Below are 18,954 nucleotides of genomic sequence, written 5' to 3' on the forward strand. Positions count from 1 at the left end.
TTTTGATCCTTTTAGACTCCTCAGGGCTCTAACACTTGTCAAATTATTCAAAAGCTGGTATCAATTACCCCTTAGCTCAGGGGTAGGCAACCTAAGGCCTGTGAGCCGGATGCGGCCCAATTGCCTTCTCAATCTGGCCCGCGGACGGTCCAGGAATCAGCGTGTTTTTACATAAGTAGAATGTGTCCTTTTATTTAAAATGCATCTCTGGGTTATTTGTGGGGCTTAGGAATTCGTTCATTTTGCCCCCCACATGGTCTGAGGGACGGTGGACCAGACCACGGCTGAAAGAGGTTGCTGACCCCTGCCTTAGCTGGATTAAAAGCCACATCTCCAATCCTAAACCCCCATGACATGTATGCTGGTTTTTGGACAGTGCGCACCTCAGTCCATAGTTAAGAGCATGATGCTCCGAAAGAAAAGCAACTACATTTTGATCCAGCCTGCTTAGGGAATGATGTTCTTGGGAGAGGTTAGATAACTCCAGCCTGGCTGGAGATGTCAGAGTGTTGGGACAATTTAATAGAACTCTCCTTTTGTGACAGCATCAGCATTCAACGAATCCTGTTTGCTCTCCATTGTCCTCCCCTTCCAAGTTAGTAGTTTTGCTAATTCTGTGGGCACAAATACTTTTGTGCATGCATAACAATTGCTGGACCTTTTCCTTATCCACCTATAGAGGACACCCAAGATGGGTTGGAAGCAGAGCTTGTTGCTTCTAGGCAGTCAGAAAGGGCTTTATTTTCCCCATAACATAACTGTGGCAAAGGATGTGGGGATAAAGACCAGACCTCTTAGCAATGGACTTGGAGGGGCAGAGACCTGAGCATCTAACCAGAGTAGCCAGGGAGAGAGGCATTGCTTTCCACCAGAAAGAACACTTTAACTAGAATTTGCTGTGTCACCATTTGCTGTGTCACAAATGGATCTGAGAGTTCAAAGTGTTTTATAAAGAGGAAAGAGGGGGTGGGGGATGCACAGAGATTAGGATTGCAATGTCATTGAGGCCACCATTAAGAAAACCTGCATTAAACTTGACTCGATTAGAGTGAATTCTTTCAAGAAAAAGGAAGCACAATAAATGCTAAATAATAGTTGGAACCTCACTTCTTTTTTTACCTCCTCTAGATTTCTCGATTTCCATTCAGCGGCATCCACCTGTTCCCCATCACGAGCTTCTCTGCTTACAGGCCGCCTTGGCCTTCGCAATGGAGTGACCCACAATTTTGCTGTCACCTCGGTGGCTGGCCTCCCGTTGAACGAGACAACCTTGGGAGATGTTCTGAAGGAAGCTGGCTACCTCACTGCTGCGATAGGTAATTTAACCGACCTCCAATAGAAATTTAACCTGGTTTTGTATAAAGGGTTGTTGTTTTTATATGTATCTACATATCTGTGTATCTATACCTATATTTCTGCTAAATTATATTATCAGTAGCACAACTCTGCATATTTCCCCATGCTTTTTGAGTGTTCAAAGTCTTTCCCACAAATCATCTCTGTACAAAAATCCTGTAAAGAGATTAGCAGAAGTGCATCCATAATGTAGATGTGAGACTCAGGCAGAGAGAGAGAGGGATAGAGTTGTCCAAAGCTACCTCTGAAGTTCATGGCAGCAGTGAGATGTGAACCAGGGAATTCCTTGCTCACAGTCTGTTGGCCGCATCAATTCCACATTAGGCTGATACTAAACACCATTGGCGTAGTATCTTGCATTGTCAATAAAAGCAGCATTTCTGGTTATATTGTTAGGGTTCACCATGGGCGAAATTGTGATCTTCAGAGGCTGTTCTTTGGGTTCCCCCACCTTTTGCCAGAAAGGGCCTTTTCTGCGGGGACATCCAACCTATGGAACTATCTAAAAATGTCTGCTTGTTTAAAATGTTTGCCTGGTAAATCTCTATTGCCTTTTGAGCGTGTCAGCCAAACCCCATCTGTTCTCTGTTTCAATGGGTATTTTAAAAGCCACATAATGGGTTTTATTTAAAGTAGCGCAAAGTAGTTTATTGTGTGGGTGGAACAACTTTGACTTGCACAATGGGACTCCCCGCACCCTGAATCTGGGGCGCCCCCCCCAATCCTTCAGAGCAGATTTTGGGGGTCGGCATACATGGGGGGAAAGACATGGGAAAGTCCTGTTGCCCATGTGCAAGACATATGGCTCACACATTTATTTAGTTGAATACCACACAATGATGGTTTTTTTTCCTGCTTTTAATCTTTGTGTTTTATTGCTGGTTTGAGGGTTGTTGGTTTTTTTACTTTTATTAAGTTGCATTTGTTTTTATGATTATGGTAAGCTGCGCTGAGGCCCTTTGCAAGAGAAGGTGAAATATAAAATCCACGAACAAATAATGGCATGTGAATTTCAGGCACCCCTTGCGTGAGACTGTAGGGGAGCATCTGGGATGCTGCTGCTATCATATTAATCATGCATCACTGGTGGAAGAGAAACATACATTTTGCTTTCCACTCTACCGTGAAAGGGAGGCATAATAATCACAGATCTGGGTCATACACTGGCAACTGAATGTGCAGGAAATTCCCCTCTACCTCTTTGGCATGCAAGAATGATGGCCGGAAATTTCCTGACTAGATCCTTCTGTCCTCTCCCTTGAGGGATGCTATCACTTGGCCAGAAAGAAATAACTTAACTTTTAAGAGCTCACTGTGTCCGCTAAGGATGGGTTGTTTTGCATATTTTAAGATATTGGTATTCATAGAAGCTGCTACCTGAAGGCTTCTCGAGTTTGATGGCCTAATCCCACTGGTCACCTCTTTGCACAGCCCTGTTCACCACACCTCAGATAGAAAGCATTAAGTACTCCCCCCAACGACTGGTACATATGATTTGCTAATATTGCTCTTCGGCAATTGCTTCCTTGCAGGAAAATGGCACTTGGGACACAACGGCCCTTATCATCCCAACTTTCGTGGTAAGGATACCATGCTATATTCTCCCCCCACCCCACCCCATCTTGAAATCTGAACGTCCACTGCAGATTTAGGCCTGGTTCTTGCTCAAGACTTGAAACTTTAGATGTGAGCTCACATGCTTGGGTGTTTCTTTGTACCAGTGCATGCCCTCAGTGTCAAGCCCTCCTAAATTATTATTAAATTTCATCCAGCCCGGACACTGAGGTCCAGCGCCGAGGGCTTTCTGGTGGTTTCCTCGCTGCGAGAAGTGAGGTTACAGGGAACCAGGCAGAGGGCCTTCTCGGTAGTGGCGCCTGCCCTGTGGAACACCCTCCGATCAGATGTCAAAGAAATAGACAACTCTCTGACGTTTAGAAGACATCTGAAGGCAGCCCTGTTTAGGGAAGTTTTTAATGTTTGACACTGTATTGTTTTTAATATTCGGTTGGAAGCCGCCCAGAGTGGCTGGGGAAACCCAGCCAGATGGGCGGGGTATAAATAATAAACTATTCTTATTATTATATAACGTGTCAAGATGAAAACTCTCTTCTTGAAATGCTAGTTTTCTATGGCTAGGGCGAGGTTTTGTATAGAGAAGCATTTGATTAGGTCAGCCCCTGCCCTTAAATCATTACTCAGATTTACTGCCTCAGTAAGAACAAACCCTTGGAGTCTAATCTCCCAATCACAGTGAAGACATCAAGACTAGGTTGCATGATCCCTTCCTGGAGCAAACTCCCTTCTCTGTACTGATGCTATCTGCAGTTAAGGCTTAATAGGCCCCTTCCTTCTTTTTAAATTCCTTTTTCTTTTCGCTCCAGAGCTTTCCCTGTGAAAACCTGCTCTTTAAAGCTCATTTGGAGCAAACGCCAATCCACGGAAAACACGATTCAGCTTTAAAGAGCAGATTTTTGCGGGGGAAGTTCAGATATTTGCCTGCATGGGTTGAATTGTCAGCAGTGGAACTTGGGACAGCTGTTTTGCCTGGTCGCAACACTTCTTGTGACTGCAGTGGTTGCAGATGGACTTTATACAACCAACAGTATAAACCTGTTTCCTTAGAAACAACCCAAAATTGTTTTCTGGTCACAACAAGTGGCCTTGCATATTCTAATACTGTGGCTTTAATTCCAGGTTTTGATTACTACCTGGGGATACCCTATAGCCATGATATGGGCTGCACTGACACACCGGGCTATAACCTCCCTCCTTGCCCAGCTTGCCCCCGGTACTCTGCAACAATGAGGTATGATTCCTGGTGTCCTTGCAGACAGGCTTCCGGAACTCAGTAGGAGCCAGATTCTGCTGGGAAATTCACAACTGGGGCATGACAGAGAGAGCCATCCCCTCTTGTTTGACCCCCATGTTAGGTAATCAGAGGTGCCTGCCAAAGGCTCTTGTAAATCTGCCTTATGTGTATGGACAGGGTCATTTTGGCCAAATCATGTCATGAAATTCTACTCAGTATTGATCTGGAGCAGAACTCCAACGTATAGTTAGCAGAGTAAAAACTTACACACGTTGCAGGATTCTCAGAGGCAATTGTATTTCATCCAGCAGAGCTTTACTGCTGCTGAAGGCAAATGAGCATAATGGTCTCAAATCCAATGCATTCAGGATTGGCCCTGTCCATAAGAAATCCAGTTGCAGCAGACTTAACTTATAATACTAAACTTAATACTAAACTTTAACACTAAGCACACAGAACACTGCACCAGAACAAAGAGGTAGAAAAAGAAAGTGAAAACCAGGCTTCTTCTGGACTATTATTATAGACTCAAAACAAATACAATACCTTGTTACGCAGATGCAATAGTTGCAACATATAGAGCGCAACAGGCTGAATGGTAATGTTTGAAACAAATTTCTTTACTGGTTACATCCTAACATGCGAATCAAGTCTAGGATGTGCACCATATACGATCCTTAAGGTATATAACCTATTTAATTAAATCCAATGCAGATATATTTTTTCCTTCTTAATACATTCTTGTGTTACACAGTCCTCGAATGATTAAGGAAAGGTCCCCGGAATGTCATGTTGTAACTATTATTATAGGCAGCATGACCTTGACAGAAAGAGATAACAGAACCAGTTTAAAACCAGCTGTACTCAGCTTCTCTGAAGGAATAACCCAAACATCAGGAACCTTCTGCTTGTTTCTTTCACACAGAGAAGCTTCCAGAACCTTCTTGAATTAATTAGAATAGGAAATATCTCTAGACATCAGATCTAAGTACTTAGAAATGCAAACTGACATGTAAGAACCCACATTGGAAGAATGAGTTTGCTGTCGGATATGTAAGCAGCTTTCCCCAAGCTGGTGACCTCCACATGTTTTGATAGTCTACAACTCCCATCAACCCTGATTATTGGCCATGATGGGTGGGGCTGATGGGAGTTGTAGTCCAACGACGTTTGCAGAGCACCATCTAAGGCAGCAACCTTCACCACATCATGTGTCAGTGATTTTCATATATTAATTATTTGCTGAGTGAACAAGTACTTCCTTTTTCTTGCCCTGAATTTTCTGCCATTAAGCTTTGTTGAATGACTCTGAGTTCTAGTAGTATCTGTGGGTGGGTGGGTGGGTGGGTGAGAGAGATAATTCTCTTTATTTACTCTTCCCCCACTGTTCATAATTTTATAAACTTCTGTTTCATAATAGATATCAATGAAAGAAAAACTAACTTGATTTTAAAAATAGATTCTCTTGTAGCCTATCATTGCTTTACCACACCTTTCCAAAAATAATAATAATAATAATAATAAATCTTTCCCCACCCAGGAAACATCAGAAAGATTGTTATCCTGAAATAGCACTACCTCTTTTTGAAAACCTCACAATTGTCCAACAGCCCGTGGACCTAACCAGCCTGGCTGCAAAATACACAGAGAAGGCGATTCAGTTCATTCAGTATGCAAGGTGAGGACATCTCAGTAGTCAATTATCTTATTTGGATGTAACACTAACTTATGACTCAGCTGCATTACATGAATGGGCCTGCCTAACCCTAAGGCTTGCACACTTTCTTTTCCTTGTGCAGTACAGCAGTGAAGAGGAGATTGGGAGCTTTTGCTAACTGCAGGTTTGCATTATGCCTCATTATGACTGACTGAAACAAGCCTTCCAGCCACAGTTAATGCTGTCTAATTTCACTAACTTAACAACTCTGTAGTTTACCAAAAAAATCATAAACAGTAATGTATGACATTTCAACAATTTCTAATTCATGAAATTTTAATTAATATATACAATGCGAAAATAATAATGACATGTGCAACTCAAAGCCAAAGAGCCCAAATGTTCCTGAAATATATCCATGAGAACAACTTTCTATTTGTGTACTTGTGCTGGTGCAGTCCCAACAGAGCTCTGACAACAAGGTACACTGATTTCAGTCTCTGTTTTGTGAATCTTCTTCTGGTCTGCCCGAAAAGCAATTCAATGCTCCACTAAATAAATCAGCTCCAACCTTAGAATGACACATTGCTCTTTTTTTTGAAAAGGCTAATCAGCTGACCTGAAGAAGTTGCATCTCTCCAGCCATGCCCTGAAAAGGACACCTGTTGCTGGGGGAAATTCTCGTTGCTAAGCAGATGTTTTAGGCATGCCTCAATGATGTGCTTCAAGACTTGTTCTAAGTTTATGTTGGCAATACACCAACACAGGGCGCTACTGAAATTTGAGGTGCCATGGTCCACCACTGCTTTGGTAGTACAGCCAGGTTTGTTCTAAGTAATGTTGCTCAGAGTTGAACATCTCAACAGCTCAGCGTTGTCATCTTGTACAGTGGTACCTCAGGTTACAGACACTTTAGGTTACAGGCACTTCAGCTTACAGACTCTGCTAACCCAGAAATAGTACCTCGGGTTAAGAAGTTTACCTCAGGATGAGAACAGAAATCGCGTGGCGGCAGTGGGAGGCCCCATTAGCTAAAGTGATACCTCAGGTTAAGAACAGTTTCAGGTTAAAAACGGACCTCCAGAACGAATTAAGTTCTTAACCTGAGGTACCACTGTACTATAAAAATATCCTCTCTGAACTAAGACCTCCGAGTATAGGGCAGTATAGAAATTCAATAAATGATAATAATAGATGGCTTTCTTTGTTCACAAGCTGACTGAGCAGCTGGAGACTTTTCAGGTGAGGTGTATTAAAACGAGGTAGCTTAGAGTACATAAAAACATCGTCCTGTTATTCCCATGGCTGACCAGATACCTCTGGAAAGTCTGTAAGCGGAACCTGAATATAACAGGTTTCTCCTTAATTGTGATTTCCCCAGCAACTGGTGTTCGGAAGCATACTACCTCTGAAACCATATAAAATCGCCATCATGGATAATAGTTATTGGCAGCCTTCTCCTCCTTAAAAATCCCATTTTTAAGCCATCCAAACTGGTGACCCTCACTACGCCCCATGGGAGCAAATTCTATAGTTTAATTCTGCACTTTGTGAAGGAGGACATCCTTTTTGTCTGTCCTGAACATTCACCTTCATTAGATAGGTTCCTTCTCTGTATCGACTTTCTCCACCCCTTGCATTTTATAATATATATATCAGAAGGTTGGCGGTTCAAATCTCTGAGACGGGGTGAGCTCCCGTTGCTCGGTCCCTGCTCCTGCCAACCTAGCAGTTCGAAAGCACATCAAAGTGCAAGTAGATAAATAGGTACCGCTCCGGCGGGAAGGTAAACGGCGTTTCCGTGTGCTGCTCTGGTTCGCCAGAAGCGGCTTAGTCATGCTGGCCACATGATCTGGAAGCTGTACACTGGCTCCCTCGGCCAGTAAAGCAAGATGAGCGCCACAACCCCAGAGTCGGTCACGACTGGACCTAATGGTCAGGGGTCCATTAGGACCTTTACCTTTATACACACACACACATATGTGTGTGTAAAATCATTTCCTTCTTCCTCTCTTGTTTATTTCTAAACCAAAAAGCCCCAAGTGTTGTGTAAAGAGAGTTCTACTTTTCTGATGGTTCTTCATCTCTACAGTATCCTTTTTGCGGCAAGGTGGCTCAAACTGTTCATAGCATTTTGAGTGCAGGTGCACCGTAGCGTAACAGGAAACAAAAGGCATAGCAGGAAAGAAAAGCCTTCCTGCACCAAAGGGAAAGGATGGTAATTGAAATGAAACGAGTCTTTGAATTAATCAGAGTCTGAAAATGTGTGGGTGGTTGGGGGCAGGGAGAAGCTAATGGTTCTGTTGTGGTTCTGTGATTTTGTGGTATTATTTCAATAAAGTTATTTAGCTGTGTTTCTCAAGAAAAGAGAGCTTCAGCATCTTGTTGGGGTTTTTTGTTGGTTTTTAAGGAAACCAGCACAGCTGTTTTATTTATGACATTTCTATTCTTCCCCTCACCCAAGTCCTGTGGGCAGTTCACTGACTTTTTTAAAAAAACAACAACAACATTTTAAAAAACAATACCTAATACTTAAGGTGCCCAGAAACACCCAGGAAGCTGTATCTATGTAGTAGTGTGCAGGATACAATGGGGAACAACAAAATGGACCTGAATAATTTTATTAATCAAAGTAGCTTAGTAAATCACAAATCCTCGTGGGAAGAGAAAGTTAGAATGCTGGGATATAAGTAGAGCCTAGAAGTCTGTGGGCTCTTCCAGATCTCTGTATTGGGCATTCATCATGATTTCACAAAGTTTGTGTAATTGATCATGCATTATTATTTGTTTGCAAGGAGGTTATATAATGTTGTGTTACTGTCCCACAATATCTATTACTTTTTCTGGATACTTTTCTTACTACAAAAATACTGGTCCTGCCCCGCTCCACCACCAGCAGGTTGGTTGCACATGAGTGCCAAATCTACTTTAATTGTCGAACCTGAATTTGCCAGTAGATAATTGAATCCCACCCGCAAAGCAGCAAAAGTCTAGAAGTGTTTGTTCCTCCTCGTTTACTGTTGCGTTTTGAAGTGGACAGGATCTTAATTTTGGGAACACTGTATCTTTCTATCTTTAGTTCCTGAATAATAAATTTACCTTAAAAGAGATTCAGCAGTCTGTGAAGTCTGGGTCCTGCTTACAGGAGGGTGATAATTAAGTTTTACTGAGAAGCACAAGGGTTTGCTTATTTTTTTCCTGCAACAATTAGGATCAGGATGTTAATTATTCCTACCAGATCACATCTGAGATAGGAGCTTGTTCCAGGGTCACAGATAATTCATAATATTTTATATTAACCTTACAGCAGCCGCAGTGATGCCATCATCCATAGAAATAAACCATGCAAGAAGTACAGATTAGCATCCAGCATTACAGGATATGTTCCACAATTAATTACAGTATGATAATGTGAGATAAGTCAAGAACAATATAGGGTATATATATTAGACACTAATAGATGGGCTTTTAAAAGTTCATTGTTGACAAGAACAATAGAACAAAGCCCTTGTATCCACAAAGTTTGGCCAAGCATTACACAATGATCTATAAGTACTAGGGAAAGGGAAAGGACCCCTGGACGTTAAGTCCAGTAAAAGGCGGCTATGGGGTTGCGGGGCTCATCTCGCTTTCAGGCCAAGGGAGCCGGCGTTTGGCCACAGATAGTTTTCCGGGTTATGTGGCCAGCAAAACTAAACCGCTTCTGGTGCAATGGAACACTTTGATGGAAGCCAGAGCACACAGAAACGCTGTTTACCTTCCCACCGCAGTGGTACCTATTTATCTGCTCTCACTGGCATGCTTTCGAACTGCTAGGTTGGCAGGAGCTGGGACAGAGCAACGGGAACTCACCCTGTCGTGGGGATTCGAACCGCCGACCTTTGTCCCTCTGTAAACGCTAACCGATAATTCGCCAGTTGAATAATCAGCTGGGACAGTAAAGGAGGATTGATATAATTGCCTTAATGTTCATGTTAAATGCTAGTTTCTGCTTATTTTTTCACTATTCCTTTAATTCTGTAGAATTAAGCACCTCTGATTGACTTCTGTTAATTATCACTTTGGGCAAATAGCCCAGTCCTTATCTCTTAATAGTGTCTTGTATATCACCTTCTTCAGATGCAAGCATAGCTCACCCACATTCTAATGTAATCCTTTATGATTTTGCATTTGTGGAAAGAGTAGCATGAACAAAGTGAGGTCTCTTCCAGTTCCCTGGATGTACTATGTAAACAGAACCAATGAAGGCTGAACCAGTGTTGGTGGCATTGAGCCTTCCTATATCCATGCCATCAAGATCAAATCAGCAGATTTTGCCACCGACTTTGCACTGTTACTTTGTAGAAATGAAGGTGTGTGATACTGGGGCAGGCAAATTATAAGGTTAGATGTTGTAACTGAATTAGTTGCAAGTTTTAATTTTGCAAGCTGTGAAAGATTCACAGTGACTTCTGAAGGGGAAGCAATTGCTTTGATTTTCTCCTAAGCTTGATAAACATTTAATTAGATAAAAAATAATAATGTATACTTGGTGTTGTCTTCTTTAGATGTTCCTCCCCTCATTGTATGGAATCAGATATTTTGATTTTTGGAATGTGAAATTCTGGGCTGTGAATATGCTTAAGACTCAGCTACCTGGGTACAAGTCCCACTGAGTTCATTTTGGTTTACTTCTGAGTAGGCACACAGAGATTTCAAAGTAGCCTTGTAAAACTCTTACCTGCCAGGGGCGGGGGCGGGGTTGTTGATGTGATTGACAAAGTTCTGCATCTGAATTGTCACAAGAAGCAAAAGCCAAGCCACACAAATAAACCTATGCTTGAACTGGATCTAACTAGTTTTTTTTTAATCAAAACATTGTTACATGGTTTTGAGCACCGGCATAAATGTTTGTGACCTGAAGTGATATAGCTGATTTTACTGTTACTATTTCAGAACTACTTGTACCCAAGTTAGATCAAGGTACAGGCTACTGGGTGTTGGGTTAATGAAAAAGCTTTTTAACTAATTGCAGGGATTCTCTTTAATTGGGCATCAAGAACCAGATTGATCTGGTTAATCTCTTACATAAGTCAGTGAAGCTGATCCAGGAAACAGTTCTCTTGGGCCTTTTGCTGTCTTGAGCAGTTAATAATAATTAATATTATTAAATATTAATTTTCAGCTTGCCTGATCCGGTTTTGTTCTTAAGACTCCCAAGTAAAAACTGGGTTAATTGTCCCTGTGTGCTTTATAATTAAATAAGTTGATGACTACCTCATGATAGATAGTGAGCCTAATCCTCAGGAGAACAGACAGTTCTGGGGCAGAGACAGCAAGAAGGTGAAGCCAGCTATCATGAGTGCCCCACACTTGAATTATTTACTAAATCTTCAAAATTAATGGAATTGTCTGCCTCCTTTTTCCCTGTGTGCTGTTCCTTCAAGGAACCAGGAGGGCTCAAGGCTGGACGGAACTGAAACAAATCCTGTCAGGGTTCCACTCCACCTAGGAGAAACTTTGTCCTTGCTGCATGGTAAATAAATGGGCCAAACCCTAATGACTGTCCTTTCACAAATATTCCAAACAAAGCTGCTGTTTGTTCCCTTGCTCTCATGTTCTGCTTGAGGGTTTCGAACAGGCATCTGGTTGGCCACTGTGAGGAAAAAAACGCTGCAGTAGATGGACCACTGGCCTGATTCAGCAAGCTCTTCTTAAGTTCTTACATTCTGAAGAAAATTTAAACCAAGCTGATATGTCTGAAACTGCTTGCTGGTTCTTGAATATGTCTCTGGAACCTCAGGGTGCTAGCCCTGCTCAGAAGAGATCCATTTAAATTAATAGTCTTTAGTTGATCCTGGTCTTTAATTTCAGTGGGTTTACTTTGAGTAGGACTAGCATTGGATATAGCCCTCGGGATACTTGGCAGTCACCGGGCTGCTAATCTTGCCCATGTTTGTGCATGAACTTGACGATTATAGTAATTAGTTTTCTGATCCAAGTTAGCTTATTCCCTTGAGTAGATTCTGAGCCCAGCCTTCGTTCTGGTGAAAAGAGAAGACACAAGTCTCCTGATGTCTAAATGCTGAAGACCTGCCCATAGCTACTCTATGGTTCAGTTTCTCTTCTAGCGGTGAACCAATATGATCACAGGCCTCATTGTGCAGGGCTCTGTAATTGTTGTCCCAGCAAAGTCTCCTCCCAACCTGTTGACCTTCCAGATGTTTTTGGAATACAGCTCCCATTGGCCTTGAGCACCGGTCTTGCTTGGGCTGATGGGAGGTGGAGTCCAATAACATCAGGAGCACAACTGTTTGGGGAAAGCGACCTTGGCTGTGTCAGAGACATTGTTCCAAGAGCGGCTGGTGTACACTTAAAGTGCTATGATGCCACTTCAAACTGTCATGGCTTCCCCCAAGGAATTCTGGGAGCTGTAGTTTGTTAAAAGGTGCTGAGAGCTATTAGGAGGCCTCACAGAGCTCTAAATTCCCAGAATTCCCCTTGAAGAGGGATTGATTGTTAAAAAAATCCAGGCTATAAATGGTCCAGCAATACTGGCAGGGACCAGTTTCTGCAGTTCCAGGTGAATCTGTTGATTTGTATGCCACACCAGGCAGCTGCTTAGTCTGTTTGTATAGGAGAGCCAACCATGGTTTTTGTGATCATTGGCGCTGTGGTCTAAACCTAGGGCTTGCCGATCAGAAGGTTGGCGGTTCAGATCCCCACAACGGGGTGAGCTCCTGTAGTTCAGTCCCAGCTCCTGCCCACATAACAGTTCGAAAGCACGTCAAAGTGCAAGTAGATAAATAGGTACCGCTCCGGTGGGAAGGTAAACGGCGTTTCTGTGCGCTGCTCTGGTTCACCAGAAGTGGTTTAGTCATGCTGGCCATATGACCCGGAAGCTGTCTGCGGACAAACGCCGGCTCCCTCGGCCTATAGAGCGAGATGAGCGCCGCAACCCCAGAGTCATCCGCAACTGGACCTAACAGTCGGGGTACCTTTACCTTTACCTATTTTGTTTGCAGTATTGCAAAGGATCCCCTTCTCCCTCTCCGTTGTAGTTAGGCAGGAAAGAAGCAATCTGTTGTAGCAGTAGAATGAGTTAGAGTTAGTGTGTGGTAACCACAACAGTTTCCGTAGTTTGAAAATGTGTCTGTATCGCCCCAAAGGTTGGGAACTCATATAGTAAAATAGTCCAGCTTTCTTTTCCCCTTCCTTTTTCTTTCTTTTCTTTTTAAAAAATTGTTTTATTCTAGTCCTACTAACAGTTTTAACTGTTAACAATTGTTTTTAAGGTAAATTATAAATTTCCCCCATTCCTTATTAAAATTCTGGTCTTCTTGATTTCTGATTCTTCCGGTCATTGTAGCCATTTTGGCATAATCCATCAACTTAATCTGCCATTCTTCTCTTGTAGGGACTTTATCTTCTTTCCATCTCTGGGCCAATAACATCCACGCAGCCATGCTCGCATAGATAAATAGTCTTTCCCTTTCATTTTTCAGGTCATTGTGATTGAAGAGAGGAACTTGCAGTTTGTTTGTTTATTGTTCTTTTTAAAGTGGGATGCCTTTGAATGAAAAATGAATTATTTTTTAAGGAAAGGGTGATAGACTGTTTATGAATGTTGACTGTTCAGGGGTAATATTAGGTGTGGTTTTTTTTTAAGTTACGCATTGGGGGAATATGGCAACAAAGCGAAGTCTGTGGATCTCTCATGGATAACTGGCTGGCAGCCTGTCTCCCTTGTTCATGAAATCAGGGAAATAATGTAGGAAGTGCTAGGGACAAGTTTTGAATTTGGGTATAGGAAATGGAAGGAAATTCAGGCTACAGGGTATATTTTATTTTATTTTTAAAATTTTAATATGTGCTGTGACTTGTAAATATTCATGGCATGTACCGTATGTTCCGGCGTATTAGGCGACTGGGCATATAAGACGATCCCCCCCCCAACTTTTGCTGTTAAACTTGGCCGCCCACCAAGTGCCGCCAGGGACAGAGTGCGCACCCCTCTGCTGTCTCTGCCGTTGCAGCAGCAGCCCGAGGCGAGGCGTTTGGTGGTTGGAACGAAACCGAAACCCACCACCTGGAGGGAGGGAGGGAGGCCCGGCCCGGCCCGGCCCGGCTCCCTCCCTCCGTCTGGGAAAAGGCCGCGAGTGGCCGCCTCGGCCTCCGCCGCCCTCACCTGTAGGGTTGCCCTCCTCCTTGGAGCCCCGGCCGAAGCTGCTCACTACCTCGCTGCGGCAGGCTCTTCATGGCGCTCATGAGCCAAGCGAAGCCCCGTGCGGCCACGGCGGAGGCCAGATCCGGCTCCTACAATGGCAGCAGTAGGTGGGCAGGCAGGTGAGCACCGTGCTCGGAAGGACTTTCCATGCTGTGCTGGTACGGAAGAGGCGGGGCCTCGCGCTGTGTCACAGGAGGCTGCGTCCCCTTCCGTGGGGAGGGAGGAGGAGCAATGGCAGAAGGGGCGCCTCTGCTCACCAGCTCCCTCTCCTCCTTCCCAACAGGTGGCTCCCCTGGCGTATAAGACGACCCCCGACTTTTGGGGTGATTTTTTGGGGTTAAAAACTCGTTTTATAAGCCAGAACATACAGTATTTGTCATATATGCGGTGAAAGACATGATACAATGCAAGATGGAAATGATGCTAAAGATACATTTCATGTAGGGCACCGCGTGTCCATTTGGGAACTGTGAGTTTGTTTGTTCCCAACATCCAAGAGTTTATACGCGCACAAATACGCAAATGCACACGCACTTGCCGTAATCTTGTTCCTCTTCACCATTTGTCATCCCGCCCTTTTCCCTTCGGAGGGCCCTGAGGAAGAGCAGGCCTTGTTAGAGGAGACAAATATAGCTGTAAACAAGAAAACAGGACATGTTCTCTGGCAATTTAAAAATAACCTAGCCTAGGTTATAATTGCCCAGGCTTCCCCCAAATTCTGCGTGGGAATGTTGAAGCCACCTGGCATTTGCAAAGCGATTTCCTTTTATGTAGTTAAAGCTGCAATCCTGTACACACTTGCCTGGAAGTGCGCGGCATGGAGCACCGTGGATCCAGAATTGGCTCCAGTGTGTCCCCCCAGCTCAGCAAAGCGGGTTTTTTTGCAAAAATAAAACAAAAACAAGTTTCAAATATCAGCATATCAGATAGAATAATCAATACAAATGAAGATGACATAAAAAGAGTAAAAACGACTTCCCTCCACCTGTATGTGACTTTTCCTTTTAAATTTTGCTTCTCTCGTTGTGTTCTTATACAGTGGTACCTCGTTTTGAGTCTGAAATACGTAGACAGATAATTATGAAATGATTGTGAGGTTTAATAGTTTAACTGTTTATATTTGGACAACTTTTCTGCTGTTCTTTATTGGAAGGAGAAAAATAATCATTTCCTTAATAACAATTTAAACAACTTATTTAACTAAATCAGTAACATTATAGCATATGTATCCATGTTTGTTAACTGATGTGGTTAAACTTAAAAAAAACAAAAACACCTTAGACTGAGTTTTAGCACATATGAAAAACTTAAAACAAATCCTTATTTCCTTATGAATAGCGTTGGACTATAATGTAACTTAAATAGAAAACTATCTTTAGAAAGAATTTTCCTCCAAAAACATTTTATTTTAAAAATCTGATTTTTTTTTCTTTTTTGTTAATCATTGATTTTTATCCACCCTGTTTCCAGACAAGATTGACTCCATACCTCTTACTTAGGAGAAAAAAAGCCATACGACATGACATAAGTTTGAACTCATCTATTGTTTACACCTACACAATAATTGCCCACCCCAAAACCCCCACACTAAACACACTTTAATTGTTTGGAAGAGCCAACTTAACACGTTGGAAAAAGAGAGAGATTTGCACCTGCAAAGATTCTTGTATGGATTTAAAAATATCGACTATACTTTAAATTGTATGAACAGGTTTGTTGAGAAGTAATGTGCGAAGAAGTTCATTAGCTATGCAGCGTTGGGGTCAAGGCCGTTTTGAGAAGGAAATTGCAACGGAAGGCGGATAGCGCCCAAGCTCTGCTTCATCCTGTTGCAACAAAACAGTTGGCGGTGTCGAGAGAAGCCGTTGTCTGCATATCACTTCAGGGAAATAAAAAGCTAATGCAATTAGGAACTAGGTTGTGGGAGAGGAAATGACTGCTGTCAGCTTTTTTTGAGCCCGTCACTCAGGGCGGAGCCTTGTGCTGTGCACATAGCCCTCAAATCTCCAAAGAGGCACTTAGCAACAGGGGAGAAAAAAGCAAACAGAAGAAACCTAGGACGTGTCAACAGAAAATTTGATTATCTGCTCATAACAGGAAAGAGCAACGCCACTGCCAAAGCTTGGGGTTCTTCCTCCTCCCCCAATTTTCTGCAGATGCTAGAATTGAAGTGCAGTGGTTGGGCTGGTCGGAGCAACCTTTTGAGTAAATTCACTGGCTGCTTTGCATTCCATATCTTAGTCTGCAAATGCAGACGCCAACAATACATTTGTTGCACTCTTCAGAAATTTGTATCAAAACGGTGGATGAGGCTGCTGTTTAAAGAAACTGGAGGTTTTGAGAATGGACAATTAGGTGAGAGATTGGGGTCATAGAATCATAGAGCTGGAAGAGACCACAAGGGCCATCGAGTCCAACCCCCTGCCAAGCAGGAAACACCATCAGAGCACTCCTGACATATGGTTGTCAAGCCTCTGCTTAAAGACTTCCAAAGAAGGAGACTCCACCGCACTCCTTGGCAGCAAATTCCACTGTCGAACAGCTCTTACTGTCAGGAAGTTCTTCCTAATGTTTAGGTGGAATCTTCTTTCTTGTAGTTTGGAACCATTGCTCCGTGTCCGCTTCTCTGGAGCAGCAGAAAACAACCCTTCTCCCTCCTCTATGTGACATCCTTTTATATATTTGAACATGGCTATCATATCACCCCTTAACCTCCACTTCTCCAGGATGGGAGTTGGTCACATTGATGTGGTGCTTGGGAATCACCGAGTTCAATTTTTTTTTGCTCATGTGACTGGCTTAGATCAGGACATTTTACCGCCCTCTCTCCGCCATCTCCATTACCCAAATACAGGCCATTTTAACCATTAAGACTTCCTCGCAGGGTGTCGCCTGCACTAATAAGAGCATGGTTCTGAAAGGACTGCTACACTGACGGCCTTTTGGTTCCAGCAGGAAGAAGGGCCTAATCATCATCTTATATTTTTCTATCCTAAATTGAGGCCTTGCAAAAAATGGTTTGCAGCACAGAATGTGCAGGCCAGTTGTTTTCTTGGTTCACATCCAGGGCGCACCTGACTTGTGGACTGCACTAATACGCCACAGAACCATTCTTAAGGTACTAAAGCGAAAGACAGCTTTGCTTCTACAGATAGCTCCAAAGGTCAGTACTTGAGGCAGGTACAGCGATTCTTCCAGAGATTACCTTGCCGTTAAGTACCTTTTCTTAGGAGCTGAGAGCTGGCGCACTTAGATTTTTGCTCCTTTGGACGCATCTACTGCTCACTGAGTCTTGATTTGGACTCTTTGAACCCTCTCTTTGAACCCATTCCACCTTATCCTTATCACATAATTTCAACCGACTTGCATCTTTATTGATGTTTAAACTTGCTTGATTAGCTGCCCTGGGCGTGTTTATGAGGCTGTTGAACTAAGGGGATCAAACATCTCCTGTGATATATGAAACATGCCTTAAAGAATGGCTCCTGGACCAGAGGGAAAGGGAGAAGCCAAGGATATGTAACCCTCTTCAGATGTTCCGTAAGTGTGTTAACTAAACATCCATGATCTGCTCTTTGTTCTCATCACCCTCTGCTAAGTTGGAGGGCGACTTTCTGAAATGGGGAGCCTTCTGAGCTCCTGGAGAACGATGAAGGCTGTGGAGCTAGAACCTTATCAGGGTTCTAGAGCTTTTGTCAAGGTTCTAAAATGTGCAGGGAGGCACATGAGTTTGGAGGCTCCCTACTTCTGACGGTCACCCTCCAGCTTGCCGAGGGCGATAAGTGTGATGTATTTTATAGCATGCTTGCAGAACACCTGGAGAGGGCTTGTGTGTCATGCAACTCAAATTTTTGTTTGCCTGTTTAACCTGTGATACACCTCTCACCTTTCTACACAGAAGTATACTCTAGGTAGCTACAGAAAGAAGTTGCTACCTCGCATGAGTAGGGCTGGGCCCTATCTGGTTTTCAACATTGTGATATATCACCAGCTAAACATCACAATATTATCACAATGTCTGAAATTCACGGCCTAGGACCCTCATCCCTACAAGACCGCTTCTCCCGGTATGCCCCACGGAGGATCTTAAGATACATAAATAGCAACACCCTAGAGGTCCCAGGCCCTAAGGAAGTCAGATTACCCTTAACCAGAGCCAGGGCTTTTTTAACACTGGCTCCGGCCTGCTGGAACGCTCTGTCTCATGAGACCAGGGCCCTGCAGGATCTGATTTCTTTCCACAGGGCCTGTAAGACAGAGTTGTTCCACCTGGCCTTTGGCTTGGAATCAATTTGATTCCCTCCCCCCTCTTTATTTTTCCTTTCCTCTCCTGTGATGGAACTCCTATTTGGGGACTTCCCTGCCTTTTTTCTGGCCCATGTAGGACCAGTCTGGATAGTTAGCCTTGGTAAAGACTTGATGTTTTCATCCCAAAAAAAGTTTTTGATTTGAGTTTCCATTGAAATGAGGCTGCATTTTAATTTTTTAATGTTGTATTTAAATCTTGTTTTTTAAGTTGTAGTTCAATCAATTTGGTTTTATATCGGTTGTTAGCCACCCTGAGCCTGATCTTGGCTGGGGTATAAATAAAATTTATTATTTATTATTATTTATTAACTAAGCTATGTAGAGTCATCGGCTGGCTTCACTTTTGTTCCCACATTGTGATGTTTGCATAGCACACACACATCATGATTTGCAGTATATTACCAGGTCAGAAGCTATGAAACCGATATTGTATCATGATATGAACTTCAAACCGGTTTTGGACGATATATTGATATATCGTCCAGCCCTAGGCATGAGCCTTGGTTGCATCTGTGAAACACAGGGGAACCTCATTTGCCTGTAGTATCTGTGACTGTTCAGTGCAGTTTGGTTTCTTTGCAGCATGAGGGTTGGACCTGGATTGGTCTGCAAAGAATC

At 43.1% G+C, this 18,954-nt stretch overlaps 1 protein-coding gene across 8 annotated transcripts in view; it reads left to right on the top strand.

The window, feature by feature from the left end:
* ARSG (arylsulfatase G) overlaps positions 1-18,954 on the top strand; it is a 120,308-nt gene that overhangs the window by 40,230 nt on the left and 61,124 nt on the right. For 7 of the 8 annotated variants that reach the window (XR_014165331.1, XR_014165332.1, XR_014165333.1 and 4 more), the window contains 4 exons: positions 1,129-1,316; positions 2,889-2,936; positions 4,051-4,162; positions 5,706-5,843. Coding sequence is in view for 1 of the 8 variants with exons in the window: in XM_081899738.1 (XP_081755864.1) it covers positions 1,129-1,316; positions 2,889-2,936; positions 4,051-4,162; positions 5,706-5,843 (486 nt within the window). In the remaining 7 variants the exon portion in view is untranslated. The remainder of the gene's footprint in view (positions 1-1,128; positions 1,317-2,888; positions 2,937-4,050; positions 4,163-5,705; positions 5,844-18,954) is intronic. The other variant, XR_014165330.1, reaches the window with a different exon arrangement.

Source organism: Podarcis melisellensis (genome assembly GCF_964234715.1).
Source record: "Podarcis melisellensis genome assembly, chromosome: 2".
NCBI lineage: Eukaryota > Metazoa > Chordata > Lepidosauria > Squamata > Lacertidae > Podarcis > Podarcis melisellensis.